The 18,148-nt window shown below is 39.7% G+C and overlaps 1 protein-coding gene and 1 pseudogene across 3 annotated transcripts in view; one reads left to right on the forward strand and one right to left on the reverse strand.

The window, feature by feature from the left end:
- Positions 1-18,148, reverse strand: part of TEX2 (testis expressed 2) — a 149,656-nt gene that overhangs the window by 49,810 nt on the left and 81,698 nt on the right. For all 3 annotated transcript variants that reach the window (XM_036757227.1, XM_036757229.1, XM_036757228.1), the window contains 2 exons: positions 16,304-16,504; positions 15,066-15,408 (listed from right to left, as the gene is read on the reverse strand). In XM_036757227.1, the coding sequence (XP_036613122.1) occupies positions 15,066-15,408; positions 16,304-16,504 (544 nt within the window). The remainder of the gene's footprint in view (positions 1-15,065; positions 15,409-16,303; positions 16,505-18,148) is intronic.
- LOC118848366 lies at positions 3,321-4,627 on the forward strand (annotated as a pseudogene).

The following is an 18,148-nucleotide window of genomic DNA, read 5'->3' on the forward strand; positions in this document are numbered from 1 at the left end:
CTCAGAAAATAACAGTAAGAAGGACCTGAGACTTGGGGCATCATTCCCCATACCTTGGGACTAAAACTTGATTACACTAATAGCTGTTAAAAACAAAATGAAACAATAAATAAAGAGACAGACAGATAGATAGATAAAGATGAGTAAGCAAAGGAGAAAGAACCCAACCATAGATAGTTATTATGGGAATAGAGAAGATCTGGGTTCATACTCAGAGGAAGATAACGGAGCTAAAAAAGCCACTCCTTTTTCAATGAGAAATGTCAAATGGTCCCAAGCACAAAAAGAGTTCTTAGAAGAAGTTAAAAAGGACTTTAAAAATCAAACAAGAGAGACTGACGAAAAATTAGAAAAAAAAATAAGAGCAATCCAAGAAAATCAAGAAAATTATGAAAAGAAAGTCAATCAACTGCAAATCAGAATCAGAAACTTAAGGAAGAAAATAATTCCTTGAAAACTAGAATCAGGCAAAGAGAAACTAATGACATTCTAAGACACCAAGACATCATAAAACAAAATTAAAAAAAAAGAAAAAATAGAAGAGAAAGTGAAACATCTCATCAGAAAAACAAATGATCTGGAGAACTGATCGAGGAGAAATAACATAAGAATAGTCAGACTACCTGAAAATTAAGATTAAAAAAAAATCTTGATATAATATTACAAGAAATTATCAAGGAAAATTGCCCTGAAGTTCTAGAACAAGAAGCCAAAGTGGAAATAGAAAAAATCCACTGATCACCACCTGAAAGAGATCCCAGGAGGAAAACTTACAGGAACATCACAGCCAAGTTTCAAAGCTGTCAGGATAAGGAGAAAATATTGGAAGAAATAAGAAAAAAACAACTTACGTATATGTACATAAATGTATATGTGTATACATATTTAAGTTTGTATATACATATACATACATATATATGTATATGTACATGCGCACACACACACACACACACACACACACACACACACACACTCAATTGTAGCCTTCTTTAGGTGGTAGGGGGAGGGAAGGGGAAAAAAATAAAGTAAAAAGTATGCAGCAGAGAACAAAGGAAAACCAACAAGGAAGCAAAGAAAAGCTGGGCAGCTTTGAAAATAATGTGTAGCATTTATTATATACATTTTCTTGAAATGGAAATTTATTGTTTTATATTGAATCCTCTCTTATAGTCTGCTGTGTACATGGCAATTTTTCTTTTCTCATTTTGTATTTAATTTTAAAATTTATCAAAAAATAAAAAGCCAAACAGAGGATTTTATATTTGATCTTGGAGGCAATTAAGGAGTGATTGGACTTTACTGAATGGGGGTGATGACATGGTCATACTAGCGCTTTAGGAAGCTCAATTAGACAGCTGAGTGAAGGATGAAATGGAGCAATAATTTAAAAATAAACACACAGGAACACGTGATTATACAAGGAACAGAGAGAGGATTGTTTATGAAACTTATCTCAGTTATGTAAGGCGACTTTTAAAAAGTAGGTTAGATTTAATATTTACTGCAAGAATATCAAGACTGATATTATTAATCTCTCCCAGATATACGCACACTTGTTGGCAGCCTAAAAAACCAGGTGATTCTGTGCTCTCTGTCCCCTTTCCAGCAGTACTGCCACTGTCAGTCACTGCAGAATTGGAAAGGGACTACCCAGGACTAAAGATGATTTTTAAAATATATTTTGTTTATTGGGTTGCCATGGCTAAAAGATTTCATCACCAGGTGGCCAGCCTACTGCTAATCTGCCTTTCCATGCTCAGCCAGGTTGATCCCCATAAAACAAGAGTTTCTTCGTCCCCAGTTCCTAGTTACCCTATATATTTGTCTTCTCATTGGAATGTAAGCTCCTTCGGGGCAGGGACTACCTTGCTAGCTTGTATTTGTAACCCCAGAGCTTAGCCTAGCTAGAACCTGGCATACAGCCAGTGCTTAATTACTGCATTATTGTTCATTCCCTCAATATGAAAGCCTTTCTAGCATGATAGAAGCTGCCAGGGCTTGTGTTCAGGTGGCATTATTTCTGATGACTTGCAGTCACCTCTGCTCCACGATGAGGCATTGAAGCAAGACTTTGTGGAACTTAATCTTGATATTCTTGCTATAAACAAAACTAGAAGGAAGCTACAGTTAAATGCAAGGATGGCTCACAGGTACTTCCTGGATAGACATTGGCAGGGGTTTTGTCACTTAACTTGTTCATCCATCACCTTTCTCAATATTAACGTTAAGTATTTGCAAAAAGACCATTAAGAAAATAACAGCTATTTATTAGTTATTATGACTAACAAATAATAAAAGTATTTATTTACAGTTTAAGGTTTGCAAAGTACTTTGAAAATATCTCATTTTATGCTTACATTTTTATCCCCATTTTACAGATGAGGAAACGGAGGCAGCCAGAGGTCAAGTGACTTGTCCAAGGTCAAAAAGCTAATTGTCTACATCTGGATTTGAACTCAGATCTTCTTGATTCTGGGTCAGACTCTCAATCCATTTTGCCACACAGCTGACTCAGCAACATGGTTGAAGTGGTAGAGAAATTTAACAAAGAACTTCCCAACACTCCCCACCCCAATCAAATCCACATTCACTCTGATACTTGGAGACTTCAAAGGAAAAGGTTAGGCTGGGGCGGCAAAGTATAATTCAGGAAAATAAAAAGAAAGGACAAAGACTTACAGACTACACAGAAGCTTCATGACTCTATATCACAAACATTTCCTTTTCAAAATAAGAACTGACAGGTGCGGGACACGGTGGGTGCCAAATAATCCCATACAGAATCAAACAGATTTTTTTTGAACAGATAGGAAAAGTCTTGTTACTGAAGTGGGAATTATCCCTGAGTCAGCTGTCTGTGTGCAGTCAGACCACTGCCTCATCAGAGCTAAAATCAGAGTTTATAAAAACCAAGAAAGAAAAATAATGAGAAAAAGAAATGGAGGGCAATGAAAACAACTGCATCCAGAAGTTTAACCAATGTAAATTATTTGCCACAACAAGGAGATCAAAAGAGCCCAGAAAGCACCTTGGTCAGCAAGCATCCAACTTCACTTGTCAAAGTCAGAGAAAGAGAGAGAGGGAGAGAGAGAGAGATGGCTACTAAAAGCAACACTGGGTTGGAATATAAATTGGTTTGTGAAATCTTGTGAAGAAGGATGATTGACAATTATGGACAGTTATCATCTCAAATCAAAAAGAAGCAGTGGAGGGTAAAATCAGTTGAAAGAAGGCATAGAGGATTTACCGTGTTGGCAGAGAGAACCATAACCCATCTGCAGTCAACAGTGCCCTCCCCATCTTTATACACTGGAACAGCCATGCCTGAGTGTATTTCTATCCATGTAAGCCAGGCTGGAGTGCAGATGGGCAATGCCTGCTGGGAATTATATTGCTTAGAGCATGGGCTCCAACCCAATGGTACCACGTCAAGTGACAGAACCTTGGGGACAGTGGTAACTCCTTCAAAACCTTATTTAATGAGACAGAGGCTGGTAAACATGTACCCAGAGTGGTCTTTGTAGACTTGGAGCCTGCTGTAATAGATGAGGTTTAGATCAGCATCTATAAATAGCTACTCTTGAGCAGCTGATTTCTGGCAAGGAGGACGCTGCTAATAACTATGCCTGGAGACATTATACTGTTGAAAAGGAGATAACCAACATTGTATTGGAACACTTCCTAAAAGTGTTGGGCCAATGCACAGGGCTATAGGGATTCCTGATAGTTCACAGCTTTGGGAGTGGCACAGGCTCAGGTTTCACCTCTCTACTGATGGAGAGGCTCTCTGGTGACCATGGCAAGAAGTCCAAGTTTGCTATCTACCCAAGCCCTATAGCTATCCTCAGGTGTAAAAGAGACTTACAATTCCATCCTAACCACTCATGCTATGCTGGGGCACTGGACTATTGCTTCATGGTGGACAATGAAGCAGTCTATGATATCTGCCACCAGAATTTAGGCATTGAGCTCCCCACACATACCAGTCTCAACCAGCTCATTGGCTAGATCATTCATCATCATTGCATTTTGATGGTGTTCTCAAAGTGGACCTCGCAAAGATCCAGACCAGCCTAGTGCCTTATCCGCAAATCTACTTCCCACTCATCACCTACTCTTCCATTGTCCCTACTGAGAAGGCTTATCATGAGCAGCTCTTTGTAGAGAGATCTCCAGTTCCTGCTTTGACCCCTGTAACCCCTACAACTTACCACTTCATGGCAAGTACGTAGCCTGCTACATGATGTACAAAGGTGATATGGTACCCAAGGACGTCAATTTCACCACTACCACAATCAAGACTAAGAGAACCACTCAGTTCATAGAACCCACTGGCTTCAAGCTTAGTATCAATTGCCAGTCCCCAACTGTGGTACCTGGAGTGGAGACCTGGCTAAAGACAGGGCTATACATGCTAATTAATTAACATAATGGCCACTGCCAAAGTATAGGCCCATTTAGATCACAAGTTTGACCTTATGTATGATTTGTATACTGGTATGTGAGTGAAAGCATGGAGGAAGTAGAATCCTCTGAGATGTAGGAAGATCTGGCTGCCTTGGAGAAGAATTATGAGGAAGCAGGTATGGATTCTATAGAGAATAAAGATGAAAGTAAGGAATTCTAGAAGGGACCCAGAAACCAAGCCCATTTGGCTTATCCACCTTTTGTATCTTCCACTTTTCTTACTACCCCCAAAATAAAATCTTTTTTTCCCTGGCAAAAGGTGACAAACAAACAAAAAACATGACAATACATCCAAGTAAGCAGTCTTGCCAAGGGCATTTCAAGAACGAAAAGAGGAGATATACAAACAGAAAAAATACCCCTATAAATGCCATTCTAACAAACTTAAATTTTCCACCAAATATAGTAGAACTATTACACAGACTACCTTGTAAAAGGACAAAGAGATGGCATTGATGAGAGCAAATCCAAGAAAAGCTGCTGAATGGACCAAGTAGAAGAGATCTGGGATGGAGGCAACAGGACTGTGAGGGCACTGAGGGACTGATACACAGAGTATCCCAAATGTCTTCGAGCAGCTTTAATAGCATTTACAGATTAACACTCCTCTGAGACCTTTGGAACACCCTTTATAAAGTGTCTGAAAGAGGAAAAGACACCAAAGGGGTGGGGAAAATCTTGGATCTTGTCAAAGGCAACCAAGCGAACATTAGTGCTCCTCTAACTCGTTAGCCCAATCTTCCACCTTTACAAAATCTTTACGACAGCCATCTCTCTACAAATGGAGGCTTTCATAAGTGATATTCAACAACAGCCATATCTTTACCACTTCACAATTAACTGAAAGATGAAAAGAATTTAAGAATCCACTGTGCTTACTGGTAGTGATTATTTAACAAAACAATTAATTTGGCAGAGTTGAAAACGGAGGTGAATGAGCCGGATTTTTTTCAGGAAATTACAAAGCTCTTTTCCTATCTCCAACCTGCCTGTGAAAGCAGTCTTATCTTTTCAATACTAACATGCAGCTGGGTGGCATTAAGACTTATAAAACACCACTGGCACTAAAGAACTAAATATGAGTGTCACACAGAGGGCAACAGAGAGGTGCACAGAGCAGCTACAACACACAGCTAAAGAGAAGCTCTAGAGATGTCAGCGAGGAACCGTATGACAGGAAGAAAAGATGGGTTGGTCACGTGGCAACCATGAGAGATGACAAGTGGACAAGCAGAACGCTCCACTGGTACCCTCATGACCTTGAGAGAAAGCAAAGGCCACGCTATTTCAGGCAGATCCCAGCCATGCTTCACCGCTCTGGCCCCCACTCTTCTTCTCAAAGCTTGCTGCCAGAAAGACCCCTATATCTGCCCCTCCAGTTCTGGAACCATAATCAAATCAATGCTGCCATTGCTCCTGAAAGGGGTGTGTAGAGCCTACTCCTTTAGCCCCATTCACCATATCTGTTACATTCTGTACCAACATTCTGCCCCCTGCACGTCATGTGTGTGGTTTTTATTTCTTTTTCCTCTTGGTCTGACCACTTTGGGGGACAGAATGGGAAAAATGGAAAAACATAAAGAGGAAGTTTCTCCTTTTTCCTTAAGATTCATTGTATTTTTTTTAAAAGAATGATTATATTCATGACAATTTGATGGGTTTTGGTGTAAATTTTAATGGCAATAACATCAGGCTATGCCATATACTAAATTTCATGGTATAATTTCTCTGGGTGTTTTTCTCTAAATATTGCTGTTAAGAATTAAGATTTGGCACCTGGACTACATTTTCTTGTGTATCCTTTATTCTTCATTTGTCTCTCAGTCACAGGGATGGAAACTGTTGGGTACAAAAGTTCCCTCAAGCACTGTACTTATTTGCCCCCTTGAGGTTGCTGAATTTACTTTTTTTTCCCCTGGGCTGGGCTCCCAGAAAGAGGATAGTACTTTTTATTGACAGTCTTTTGATAATCAAAAAAGTCCTAAATATATAAATATCTAAAATAAAATATGTGACCCTAAAATATAATATCTACATTAGTTAACCCAAGGGAGACAATTGGTGGGCCCCCCAAGACACCAATGAAAGCTCAAGATAATCCCCCTTTCACCTTATCTTATATCTCTACCAACCAGGGGTGGCCAGACCTAAAGACTTTGGAGGATGCTAGACATTTTGTTATTATATTAGCAACAGTGCTATAGCTGTGCATTATGTAATACCAGGCTGCTGGATGTGGATATCATCTTTTCTCTTCTTATCAATGCTACTGTCTTCTCCCAAGGCCAAATACAGGGAGAACATGTCAAGAGGGATGGGAATCCTGAAACTGGTACAATGTGTGAGGGTTTTCATGCTTTGTGTTCATTTCATTTTGCTCTGCTTGAAATGCTTTATACTGTTTTAACTGTTACACAGAGGCCCACATGAAGCCTCATAGGGCAGAGAGTGAATGAATAACCATGAAGGATGGTTTGCAATGGCATACATACCCTCTGTTCCTGATGCATGCTCCCTTTACCTAATCTCCCCCATTTTGGTCCCAGTCTTGTTAAAAACAATTGCTGACAGCCACTGCTGTTTATTTGAGTGTGTGTTAAGCTAAGACCAGAAGAAAAGACATGGAAACTTTTAAAAAGATTTTGCATATGCTTAATGAGTACAAAGATGGCTAGTTTGAAAGATTACTGTGTCTTATGCTGCAGCTGTTAACCAATTCCAACACCTGCTGATACTGATGTTAACTTGAAATTAACATACCTTCCCTTAATTGTAAGCAGCATAGTTTGTTGCGTGAAGTACATAGAACTTCTTGGGACTGCAAATGGTGATTTGTTTATTAACGTTGATTGGGTCCTGGCAAAAGTGTTTATGCTGAAGAATCAGCAATCCACCCTGCAAGGGAAGATCTCCAAAAGGCCACCAATTCTAGATCTCTGAGTAGCACATTCAAATTTAAACCTGTTACTCGTGTATGTAGATTTCTGGGAAGGCTGGGAGGACAATTCTACAAAAGCAGGAGCAGGATATCTCTGACACACCCCATTATTTTTTTTTTTTTGGAGGGAGGAAGGCAGGGCAATTGGGATTAAGTGACTTGCCCAAGGTCACACAGCTAGTGTGTCGAGTGTCTGAGGCTGGATTTGAACTCAGGTCCTCCTGACTCCAGGGCTGGTGCTCTACTCATTGCAACACCTAGCTGCCCTCACATCCCATTATTGTTCCTTTTTGAATCAGAAAGTTTCTCACCTATACTTTTTGAATAATGCAAAGTTTCTCTGACCTCGACTCAGGCTCAACCAGAATTGGAGTTTTGTACCAGCATGCCTATGAAAGGTCAGTCTGTGACTTTCAGGCTCAGTCCTAGAAGACCACCCAATGATGCTACAACAAAATCCCTGTTCTCCACCTCACACTAAATTCCTACAACCTGGGCAAAAAACACCTAAATGTTTGATTCTACAATGATGGGCTTACAAGAGTGGAAGAACTTTTTCGTAAACAAAAAACAAAACAAAAAAAGTCAAGTCTGGCTGGCAGGTACACTGGATTAGTAAATAACTTCTTTTCTTCCCAGGGTAAACTAACTCCCATTGTCCAGAAGCACCATGCTAGGATGCCTTAAAAATATGGTTATCCCAAACCCCTGGCTTTTCCTAACCTAATGCTATACTCTTTAGTGCTTTTAGGGGGAAGGATACTACCAGTGCTGCCCTGGACCTGCTATTTGTACTACTGAATTCTTGTACTGTCAAATCCTATGAAGTTATTCTAAGTGGGGTCCAAGTCAAATACCGAAGTTAGTTTGAAGAGAGATTCCTGATGGAGTGGCACAGCAGACAGTTACCTCAGGAAGTCACCCTGCACTTGCTATGACCTTCCCACCCCCACCCAAACCCAACCTGCCTTGTGCCTTACTCTTTCCTTTATTTGAACAGGGAACAATGATGTTCCGGCTGGGAAAAATGAAAGGAAAGAAAGCAAACACCTGTCGTTTAAGGTTTAAACAAGTCCTTCTGTCTTGAAGCATTTACTTTGAATGCTTGGAACTCCTTGCCTTGGCTCCAGAGGGTCTTAATACTGAGAGCTTTGGGTTTGGCCGTGGTAGGCTCACAGTGGGCTTAGTAACCTTGTAAGGTTTGTAACCTTGGAATTACTGGGGTTGGTGGCCCTGATGACAGACTCTGTGACCCCTCAGGGATCAGGCCTGGGAAGAGACCTTGGGATCAATAGGCTTAGTATCCTTTGGTTAAGTGCTTCTGGCAGCCTTGGAGGCAGGCTTGGTGACCTTGGGCCTGAGAAGTGAGGTTGTGGAGACAATGGCACTGAGGGTCTTGACAGTCTCTTCTTGGGCACTGATGGAACCTTCTCAAGTCCCATCTGGTTATGCTTCTTGGCGGTGACATATTCCTGAGAAACTTGAGGTCTACACCTTTCAAATACTCTGAAGATACTCTCATCTCTTGATCTGGGTTTCTTAATAGCATATCTGTGCCATTCTGGGGGACTGGCTGTGGGTGGTGTGATTCTCAGAGTGTCTTTATACTATAGCCTGTACGCACTGCTAGTTACTCTGAGCACTAGAAGAGACAGGAAGCAAGAAAGAAACGGCCCTAATTCCACTAAGAGAGATTGACTTGAAATGAACAGTGGATGCTAACCTGCATCAAAATGGTAGATTCCTGGATGACCAAGGATCCTAGTACAGTTAGTTTTGTGACCTTAGGAGCTCATCATTCATTTATTCCATCTGGAGAGGTAACCTGCTCAGTAATCTGTCTCTTTCCAAGCTCCCCATTTCAAGTTTATAGATTTCCACACACGTTTTATTTTTTTAAATTATGAACTTGAAAAATATGAATAATTCAATATATGAATAAAAGAAAAAGAGGATTATGTAACTGTGGATCTCTATTACATACAGCTTGTTTTTATGGCATATATCAAGTTTAACACAATAGTACCAACATTACCTTGCTTGCCTTCTGAACTTCTTTCTGCTGTCTTCTATGTATTTAAAAAATTGTTTCATTGGCATTCTTTTCTTCATTTTTTTTTTCAACACAGTAACTACCCACTCATTCCCCCAGAAAACCTCCCCTCAAATAAAAGCCCTCCTTTCCAAGCACAGTCAAGCAAGATAACTTCACACACTGGCCCTATCCTTCATTCTGAACCTCTACTGAGTAGAGTCTCCTCCACCACCTCCCCACCAGGAACAGGAAGAATGCTTGGTTTTTGGTCTTTGCAGTAGAGACGGGTCACTGTGTTGAGCAGAGCTCTTAAGTCTTTCAAAGACGTTTTCCTTTATGTTACTGTGGCTATTGTTTAACACGGTCTAAGTCTGTTCACACTACTCTATGTCAGTTCGTACAAATCTTTTCATACTTCTTTTAATCCAGATCTGTATTCCTCTACTGCCCATTCTGTTTTCCATTGCTGTATTCCAGGCATGAATTCCCTTTCCAGTCTTTTTGACCTCTGAGCCTGGATTACCTACCTACTCTGCATTAAAATCTTAGGTTCACTCTGCTCTCTGCGAAGGCCATAAGCGTAATTCAGATCCTTTTCCCTGTTATTCCCTCTTGTGCATTAGTGGTTATTCTCTCTAAAACCCTCTCCCTTCTCATATTTCTTGTAGTACTTTGTCTGGACTTCTCCTTTGTATTTAGCTCTTTCTCTGAGGCTTCTTCTAGCTGTAAAAGCCTATGATCCTATGATCATAGTTATTTGTGTACTTGTCCTTCTAACCATTAATTAGGCTCTGAGTTCCTTGAGAGTAGCGTGGTGTGGTATCTATCTTTATATTTCCAGCTCTTACATCAGTGCCTAATACATAAATAGGTGCTTAATAAGCATTTGCTGAATTGATTTTTTTCTGTGTTGTAACTAATTTCCTCCAAAGTAGCCACATTTACAGTTCACCTGGGATTTTTCTCCCTTCTCTTCCATTTTCAGACTCAAGCCATATTGATTGAAGCCTATGGACAAACATGTTCTTCTAGGTCTTAAGAGGCAAACTATCATTAGCCAACAAACATTGTGTTATCTTAAGCTGTGGTCCTATTCTTTGACACTCTATATGTAGCTACTCACTTCCCAGAATCCCTGTTTACTTTTGCAGTCTTCATCAGGAACCCAGCTGAGTGGGCTGAGCACTGGCCTAGGAACCAGGAAGACTGAGATGAAGTCTCAACCTCTGACCTGGCCCAGCTGTGTGACACCAAGCAAATAACTTAATATCTCAGCCTCCTGACAACTCTTTAAGCCTAGCAACTGCAAAGAAGGCACAAACTCGCATTTGTGGAGGCTGTTTCTTTTTGAGAGAGCACTGGGCCCCGAGTCAGAGAGACCCTGCAAATCTAGCTTCAGATATGAACTGCATGACAAGTCATTTGTCTGCCTCAGTTTCCTAAACCACAAAATGGGAATAATAACAGCCCCCACCTCCCAGTGTTGTTGATCAAATGAGGTAATATTTATAAAAGCACTTGGCATGGTACCTGGAATGAAGGAGGAGCTATATAGATGCTTATGCTCTTCCCTTCCCTTCTCTTTCTTTGTATCAGTGAAATCACATATCCAGTCCCTACCCATAACCACTAGCTGGAAAACATAATGAATTTATTATCTGTGTTCTACATCCTTCAGTCTCCACCCAAGACTTTACAATTCACAATGAAGTCTTTCCAGTTGTCCCCGAAAGAATCATTTAAACCCACATATGTCATGATAAGTGGGTAGCAGCAGCTAGCCAGTTTGATTAGTGTCCACTGGCCATAGGACATGTCTTGGATACATGGTCCATGAAGACAGCATCCCTCCTGATTAACCACCTAAGGGTAAATTTAGCAGCCTCAGTACCATCCACCAGGGAGTCAGTGACCACAAAGGGGTGTATCTCTTCTTTCTGGGGCTCTCTAAAGGAGTTTCCTTATGCTCATTGGTGCCAGTGAAGCCTCCCCCATTCTGTGGAGCATGGAACACTGCTTCTTTCCCAGAAGGGCCATCCAGAGCCATAAGCCATAGTGTATTGTACTATATGTTGTCTATTATTACTACATGTACATTATATACTATTATGGAGCTCCAAGGGTTCAACATTTTTTTTGTCTTTTTCCCTGTCTCTTCTGTATAACATTCTCCTATTATTTCTCAAGGCTTATTTTGATTCTCCTTTGTCATATCAGAGACCTTTCTTCCTTCTTGGGAAGGATTTCTTTCATCCTCGACAGGAACTCTTCACTTGCTAATAAGGACAAACAGAGACATTCTTCAAGCACTTTCATCTTTTCTTTTGGCATGGAAACCTGCTTGCATTTCACTCTCTCACACACACACACACACACACACCCCTGATGGATGGATTCCAGCAAAACAACAAATATAGCACAATTTCTGCAGAACACTGACCCAGTCCCATCTGTTTCTATAACTTTGATGTGAAAGGATCATGGCTAAGGTTACTTAGTAAAAAACATGTTCCCTTGGTAGTTCACCTGAAAACTCTTGCTGCTAAATGCCACGGCAAACGATCTGTTTGTGGTACCTGTTTTTTACCACTAGGGTGTCATCATTTGCATTCTCCGGGCAGCCTCTCCTAGCTACTACTCCTATGACTAATCCTACCTTTCCCGGTCAGGTTCATACAAAATGCTGAAGGTTTGTTCCAAAACACCTCATGCTCATACATCATTCCCTTTACCTGGGAGGTCTTCTCCTGCTCTCCCTTCCTCCTTCCCCAAATCCTCATTCAACAACCTTGTCCTTAATAACCGTGACACTGTTCTCCTCTTCCTTCTCTGAACTCCTACAGCACTTACTGTCTGTACCATCCATTTTATAATTTATATTATAAACTATTTCATGTGCATACTTTACCTCTCCAACTAAGCTCCTTGGGACACAGTTTTATGCATGTGTGTGTGCGTGTGTGTGTGTGTATGTGCACGTGTGTGTATATATGTATTTCATAAAGCATCTAGCTTAATCAGTGCAGTAGAGTAACATATTTGTTAAACTGAACCTAATAAATTAAAAAGGGAAAGGGAATAAGCATGTATATAGCACCTACTATGTGTCAGGCACTATGTGCTAAGTGCTTTGTACAAATATTATCTCACCTGATCCTCACAACAACCCTACGAGTCAGGTATTATCATCTTCATTTTACAGTTGAGGAAACTGAAGCAAGGAGAGGTTAAGTAGCTTACCCAGAAATACACAGCCAGTAAATGTCGAGGCTAGGTTTGCACTCAGGCTGTCCTGACTCCAGGCTTGGCACTCTATCTACTGTGCCAGCAGTCTACACTAAAAGGGACAAGGAACTTGAACTTCCAGAGTTCTAGGGGAAGAACAATACATCAAGCAAGGGTCCTAGCTTCAGGACTCTGCCTCAGTTTTCCCATTGATCCAAAAAGTTATAATAGTTTCAAAATATTTTCAAAGTTCAAGTAAAGTGCTAGTATATCAACACAAGTCCAATTAGTTCTATCAATGTTTAAATAATTTTTAGAACAGAAAAACCATAACTGAACTCAACAGTGCAAAGTACAATTTTGTTTCTTTGTTTATATAAAACTGTATGACCCTGGAGAAGTCATGTTTGCCTCAGTTTCCTCATCTGTAAAATGAGCTAGAGAAGGAAATAGCAAACCACTCCAGTATCTTTGCCAAGAAAACCCCCCAAAGGGGTCATGAAGAGTCGGGCATGACTAGACAACTAAAATAAAAACTAACGAACAACTAAACAACAAAACATGCGGAACACTGTGCCAGGTGCTGGGCGAAATATAAAGGCATTCCTGACCTCACTAAAGAAGCACTCTAGTATAGTAGGGGAAGAGATGAGACACAAACACATTTAACTAAAATAGAAAGTAATATGTAAATACATATGAGCAAACAAAATGCTGTAAGGAAAGAGTTCATAGTTTATAAACTTTGGGCTTATTAAGTTTAATTATTCTGAGTTTTGGGGGGTTGTTTATAAGAATACACTACCAGTTGTGTTTCTTTGTTTTCTCTTGACGGGAGAGGGGGAAGAAAGGAGATAACTAGAGAACTAAGTCATTATAATGGTATATGGACAGAATAGCAAAAAAAAAAAAAATCATTCAAGCAAGAGGCTTCTGTGCTGCCTGAGAGGAAGCCTAGGACTGTTTAAAAAGGGAGCAAAATTAGGCCCAGGTGGGCCAGCATGTAGTTGTTTTAGCCAGAAGATATCATTCTTATATAGGGCTCATGAAGAATCTAGTTGATGTACAGGAAATCAGGATGGTCCTAAAACCATGGAATAGTATGGAATAATAATAATGTACATAGTTTTATTATATATAAATCATTAAAATAATATAATTTATAATCATATTATATAATCATGATGTTATAAGTTATGTAATAACTATTATATAATTGTAGTTATAATTATATATAATTTAATTATAATGAAGTATAGAATAACTGAGATGTTATGTAACATTTAAGCTGGGACAAGGTAAATTTTTTTATTTATATTCATATGTAACTAACTTATCCTAGTATATTATATCTGACAATAACAAATGCATGTGTGTGTGTGTGTGTGTGTGTGTGTGTGTGTGTGTGTGTGTGTGTAACATGGGATAGAAGGGAAAGAGGGGACAAATGCCAGACCAGGGCATCTAATTACAGTGCCAATGGCTATACGAGGAGATGGTAATTAGGGAGAGGGTATAGCAGATCTCTTCCCTTAAGAACCAAGAAAAGTCCAAGAGTTTTAATGCCTCAAACTAGAGTTCAATGATCAGGGAAGTTTAGAAAATAAATAAGGAAACATGAAAGTCCTGGGGTTGAAGGCAAAGGTCAGCTGTGTCAACTTCAAGGGGCAGAACTGATACCAAGGAAGCCAATGACAGCTCACTGAGGCCTGTGTATAAGGTTTAGGACTAGATATTTTACAAAATCTGAAGTAGAAAGGAGAATCATTGTTGGGAGAAGGAGGGGAACAAGGACCGCTTTACAATTTAGGCCACATGCAAGATTTTGAGTAGAAAATGGGAGATAAAGAAGTTGAAGTATCAGATATAGACCATTTGTTTTTAGAGAAGTCTGACTGTAAAGATGAAGGAGTTGGGGGGATGATGATGGTATAGCACTTTAAAATTTTCAAAGCATTTATATAGACTATTTCAGCAAGAACAGGGATAACTGTTTCTCTGTAGAAAGGGAAGAAGAGAATGGATAATGATTTGAAATTCTGAGGAGTGGAGGAGGGAAGTTGGAATACTTCAATCTTTCAGAGATGTGGGAGGCAAGGACATATGTTCCAAGTGAGGCTGGGGGCTTTAAGAGAGAGGAAAAAATGGTTCTAACATCACTGTGGAGAGCGGGAAATTTAACAAGGAAGTACGAAGGCCCAGATGAGGTAATACCAGGGTAAAGTGTGAAATACACCATGTGATGAACAGGTACGCATCTGTGGTAGACCGAAATCAGATCAGTCATGATGAAATGTCTTCATTCATTAAGAACTGTCCTTTTTCCTAGACTGTTACACAGATCACTTAAAATACCATTAGCACCAAAAACACAAAACCAAAAAATAGGCGTATCAGTACCTGGTGGGTTGCCAGGGACACTAAATGGTTTCTTGATTTCAGACTTCAACTTGGATGCTAAGAGAAATCTCCTAAACCACTCTTCTTTTTCTCGGCCAGTCCTCCCAAAGAGATATAGTATCTGATCCTTCTGGCCTGTGGATTTTGCTCCATCTGAAGAAAGGGTTGACTTCCTATGTTCTTCACTACCTGAGTCTTTCTCACAAGAAGTCTTTTCTTCTGAAACATCTTTATCAGGCTGGGTCTTGGACATAAAGTCATCTTGTCTAGCAACTTCAATACAAATAGGGTATTTTTTATTCCAAATGCGTTTTCGAGCCAAACTCTTGGGAACAAGATAAATCTAAAGAAGAGAAGGAAATGGTGATTTATATATAGCAAGGTAAAGTCTGCATAATGCATTAACATCTTATACAAGTTAGCAAGAGGGAAAAAAATTACGACATCCCCTTAAAGTACATTTGATCTTAGACAAAAGACATAGCACAGTCTGCATTCCAGTCTGGTGAGTTTCACTGATAGTCTTCAATATGACTGCAAAGCTTGGACACATGCAAACTGAAAAGGCTTAACATTAGCCTATAAAGCAGTACAAATAGCAAAGTTTTTTTTGATAGTTTTCAGATTGTTTCTTTACCAAAAATCATTGGAAAAATCCACTAAGTTCCCCACATCATATCTCAGATTTTACCATCATCACTATTTGTGACATCTATGCTAGATTACTCATTTAAAACAAACCAAAATGCCCCATCACCAGACTTCAGAACTCTTAACAGAAAATTACTAACTTAAAAAGGACAACCCCAAAGACAAATTTTAGACAGATTTTTGTCATCTCAGAAAATGATGGCTCAATCAGAGCAACAGTTCCCAGGCTTAAAAACAGAGTCCACTCTTTAGGGAATGATGCTCAGAGGAAAAAAATGTCTGTATTTTACAAAAATGAAAAGGGATTAATTTTGAAAGCTTTTAAGACATATAGCAAAATACAAAAGCTATAGAACATATCTATCACGGTTATACTGACAGAGCCTTTTTTCTCTCTATGTCTCTTTCTGTCATACACACACATCATTTCCTTTTGTTCTATTAAAGAACTTGAAACTGACAGAAGTATACCAAATTTATACCAATGTTTTTAAAAAGCACAATTTAGATAAAATATCACAAGGAGAAATGTCATAAAACAACACACTTTCATCAATATTCTCAGTTCAAAAATTCCTAGAGCTCACCTTACTGTCTGAAAGATTGTAGATTTTCTGGCTGACATAGGTGACTTCAGGTTTGGTCTCATTATAGCTGGCCCTTCTGGATATATTTTTATTGGGCTTTGAAAGCCTCAAGGTTTCCCCTTCAAGTCGAACAAAGACTGAATGTGTCAAAGTTGCATGGTACGTCTCTGGGTCATAGTTGTAGATCTCATTCATCCATCCCTAGTAGACAATAGAGTTCCATTAATAACATTTGCACAACTGGAAATCTGATTAAAATATAAAAAAGTTGAAAATGCTTAAGAGGTGATGATTCTCCCCCCGAAGTGATATGATTCTTTACCCATAAGAAAAATCAAAATAAGACAACTTAGCAAACTGATTAACAGGTGAAAAGGGGGTCACCCCTCCCCCAAAAAAACCCCTTTAGGATCACAGAATCATGTAATGTTAAAACACAGAATGTTATGAGCTAGAAAGACCTTACAGACTATCTAACCCTACCCTATTTGTTTGTTTTGCAAATGAGAAAACTGTGGCCTAGACTGAATTCACAGTTTATATAGGTAGCATTTTAGGGTTTGGGAGGATGTTAGACAAATCTCATCACTTCATGAATGAGGAAACTGGCCTTCTCTCCATTTACACAGCCACAAACTTAGTTCAGGCCCTTGTCATCTCTTACCTGGACTTTTTAGAAAAGCCTTCGAACTGTTCTCTCTGCCTCAAGTCTATCCTCACTCCAATCCATCCACCATTTGGCTGCCAAACTGAATCCTGACCACGTCACCCTTCTCTCTACCCCCTACACCCCTTCAAAGGCCAGTGATACCCTGTCCCTCCCAGGATCCAACATATAGTCCTGTTTGTCATTTTTAGCCTGGCTGCTTCCTACCTTTGACCCCCCCTACACACACTTCAGTGACACAATCTCTGTGCCTTTGCCCAGGTTGTCCTCATGTCTGGCATGTTCTCCCTCCTTATCTCCACTTCTATAACCTCTACTTCCCTGGCTCCCTTCAAGACTCAGTTAAATCCCACCTTCTATAAGAGGTCTCTGCTGGTCACTCTGCCCACTCCCATAAAGCTTCTAGCTGCTACTCTCCACCCATCTTGTTAGTACCTAGTTATTTACATATTGTCTTCCCCATTAGAACACAAACTCTTTGAGTGTACAGACCATGGTTTTTTTTTTCCCCTTTCTTTGTACCCCAGAACTTAGCACAGCACTTGGAACAAATTAAGTGTTTAATAAATGCTTACTGACTGTAACTGAAGTCTAGAATGACCATGGGCAAGTCACTTAAGCTCTGTGAGTTTTGTCATCTCTATAAACAAGAGACAATGATACCGGTACTACCTACCTACCATAGGTGTCCTGAGGAAAGTGCTTTGTAAACCCTAAGGTTTTTACCAGAAAAGGAGAAGAGGGGAACATTATATAATTGAGTTGGCTATCTTAAGGGCTCCATGTTCTGAAAAATCAGTTGTGTGGCTTTGGGCACATCCTGTTACCATTCTGGGCCATGGCTTTCTCATCTGTGACATGAAGGTGTTGGATGAGATTGTTTCTAAGGTACCTTCCAGTTCTGACATCCTGGAATTCTGTTAATAAGCAAGGGTGATAGTCACTGAATTATTTAGTATATTTTCATATTGAATATTTCGGAGTACTTCTTTTGTGGGAATGGCAGTTTTCATTAACTCAAGCACAAGTCTGAAGAAGATTTTTTTTGGTAAGTAGGTCAGGAAATAGGGATATGCATGAAAGTTTTGTTCTACTAACTACAGCAATATTCCCATACTCAGAGTTTCTAAAGGGAAAACAACTCAGAGAGAGGAATATTCATCCAAAGCAAGACAATA

This window comes from Trichosurus vulpecula, chromosome 4 (assembly GCF_011100635.1).
Source record: "Trichosurus vulpecula isolate mTriVul1 chromosome 4, mTriVul1.pri, whole genome shotgun sequence".
Classification (NCBI taxonomy): domain Eukaryota; kingdom Metazoa; phylum Chordata; class Mammalia; order Diprotodontia; family Phalangeridae; genus Trichosurus; species Trichosurus vulpecula.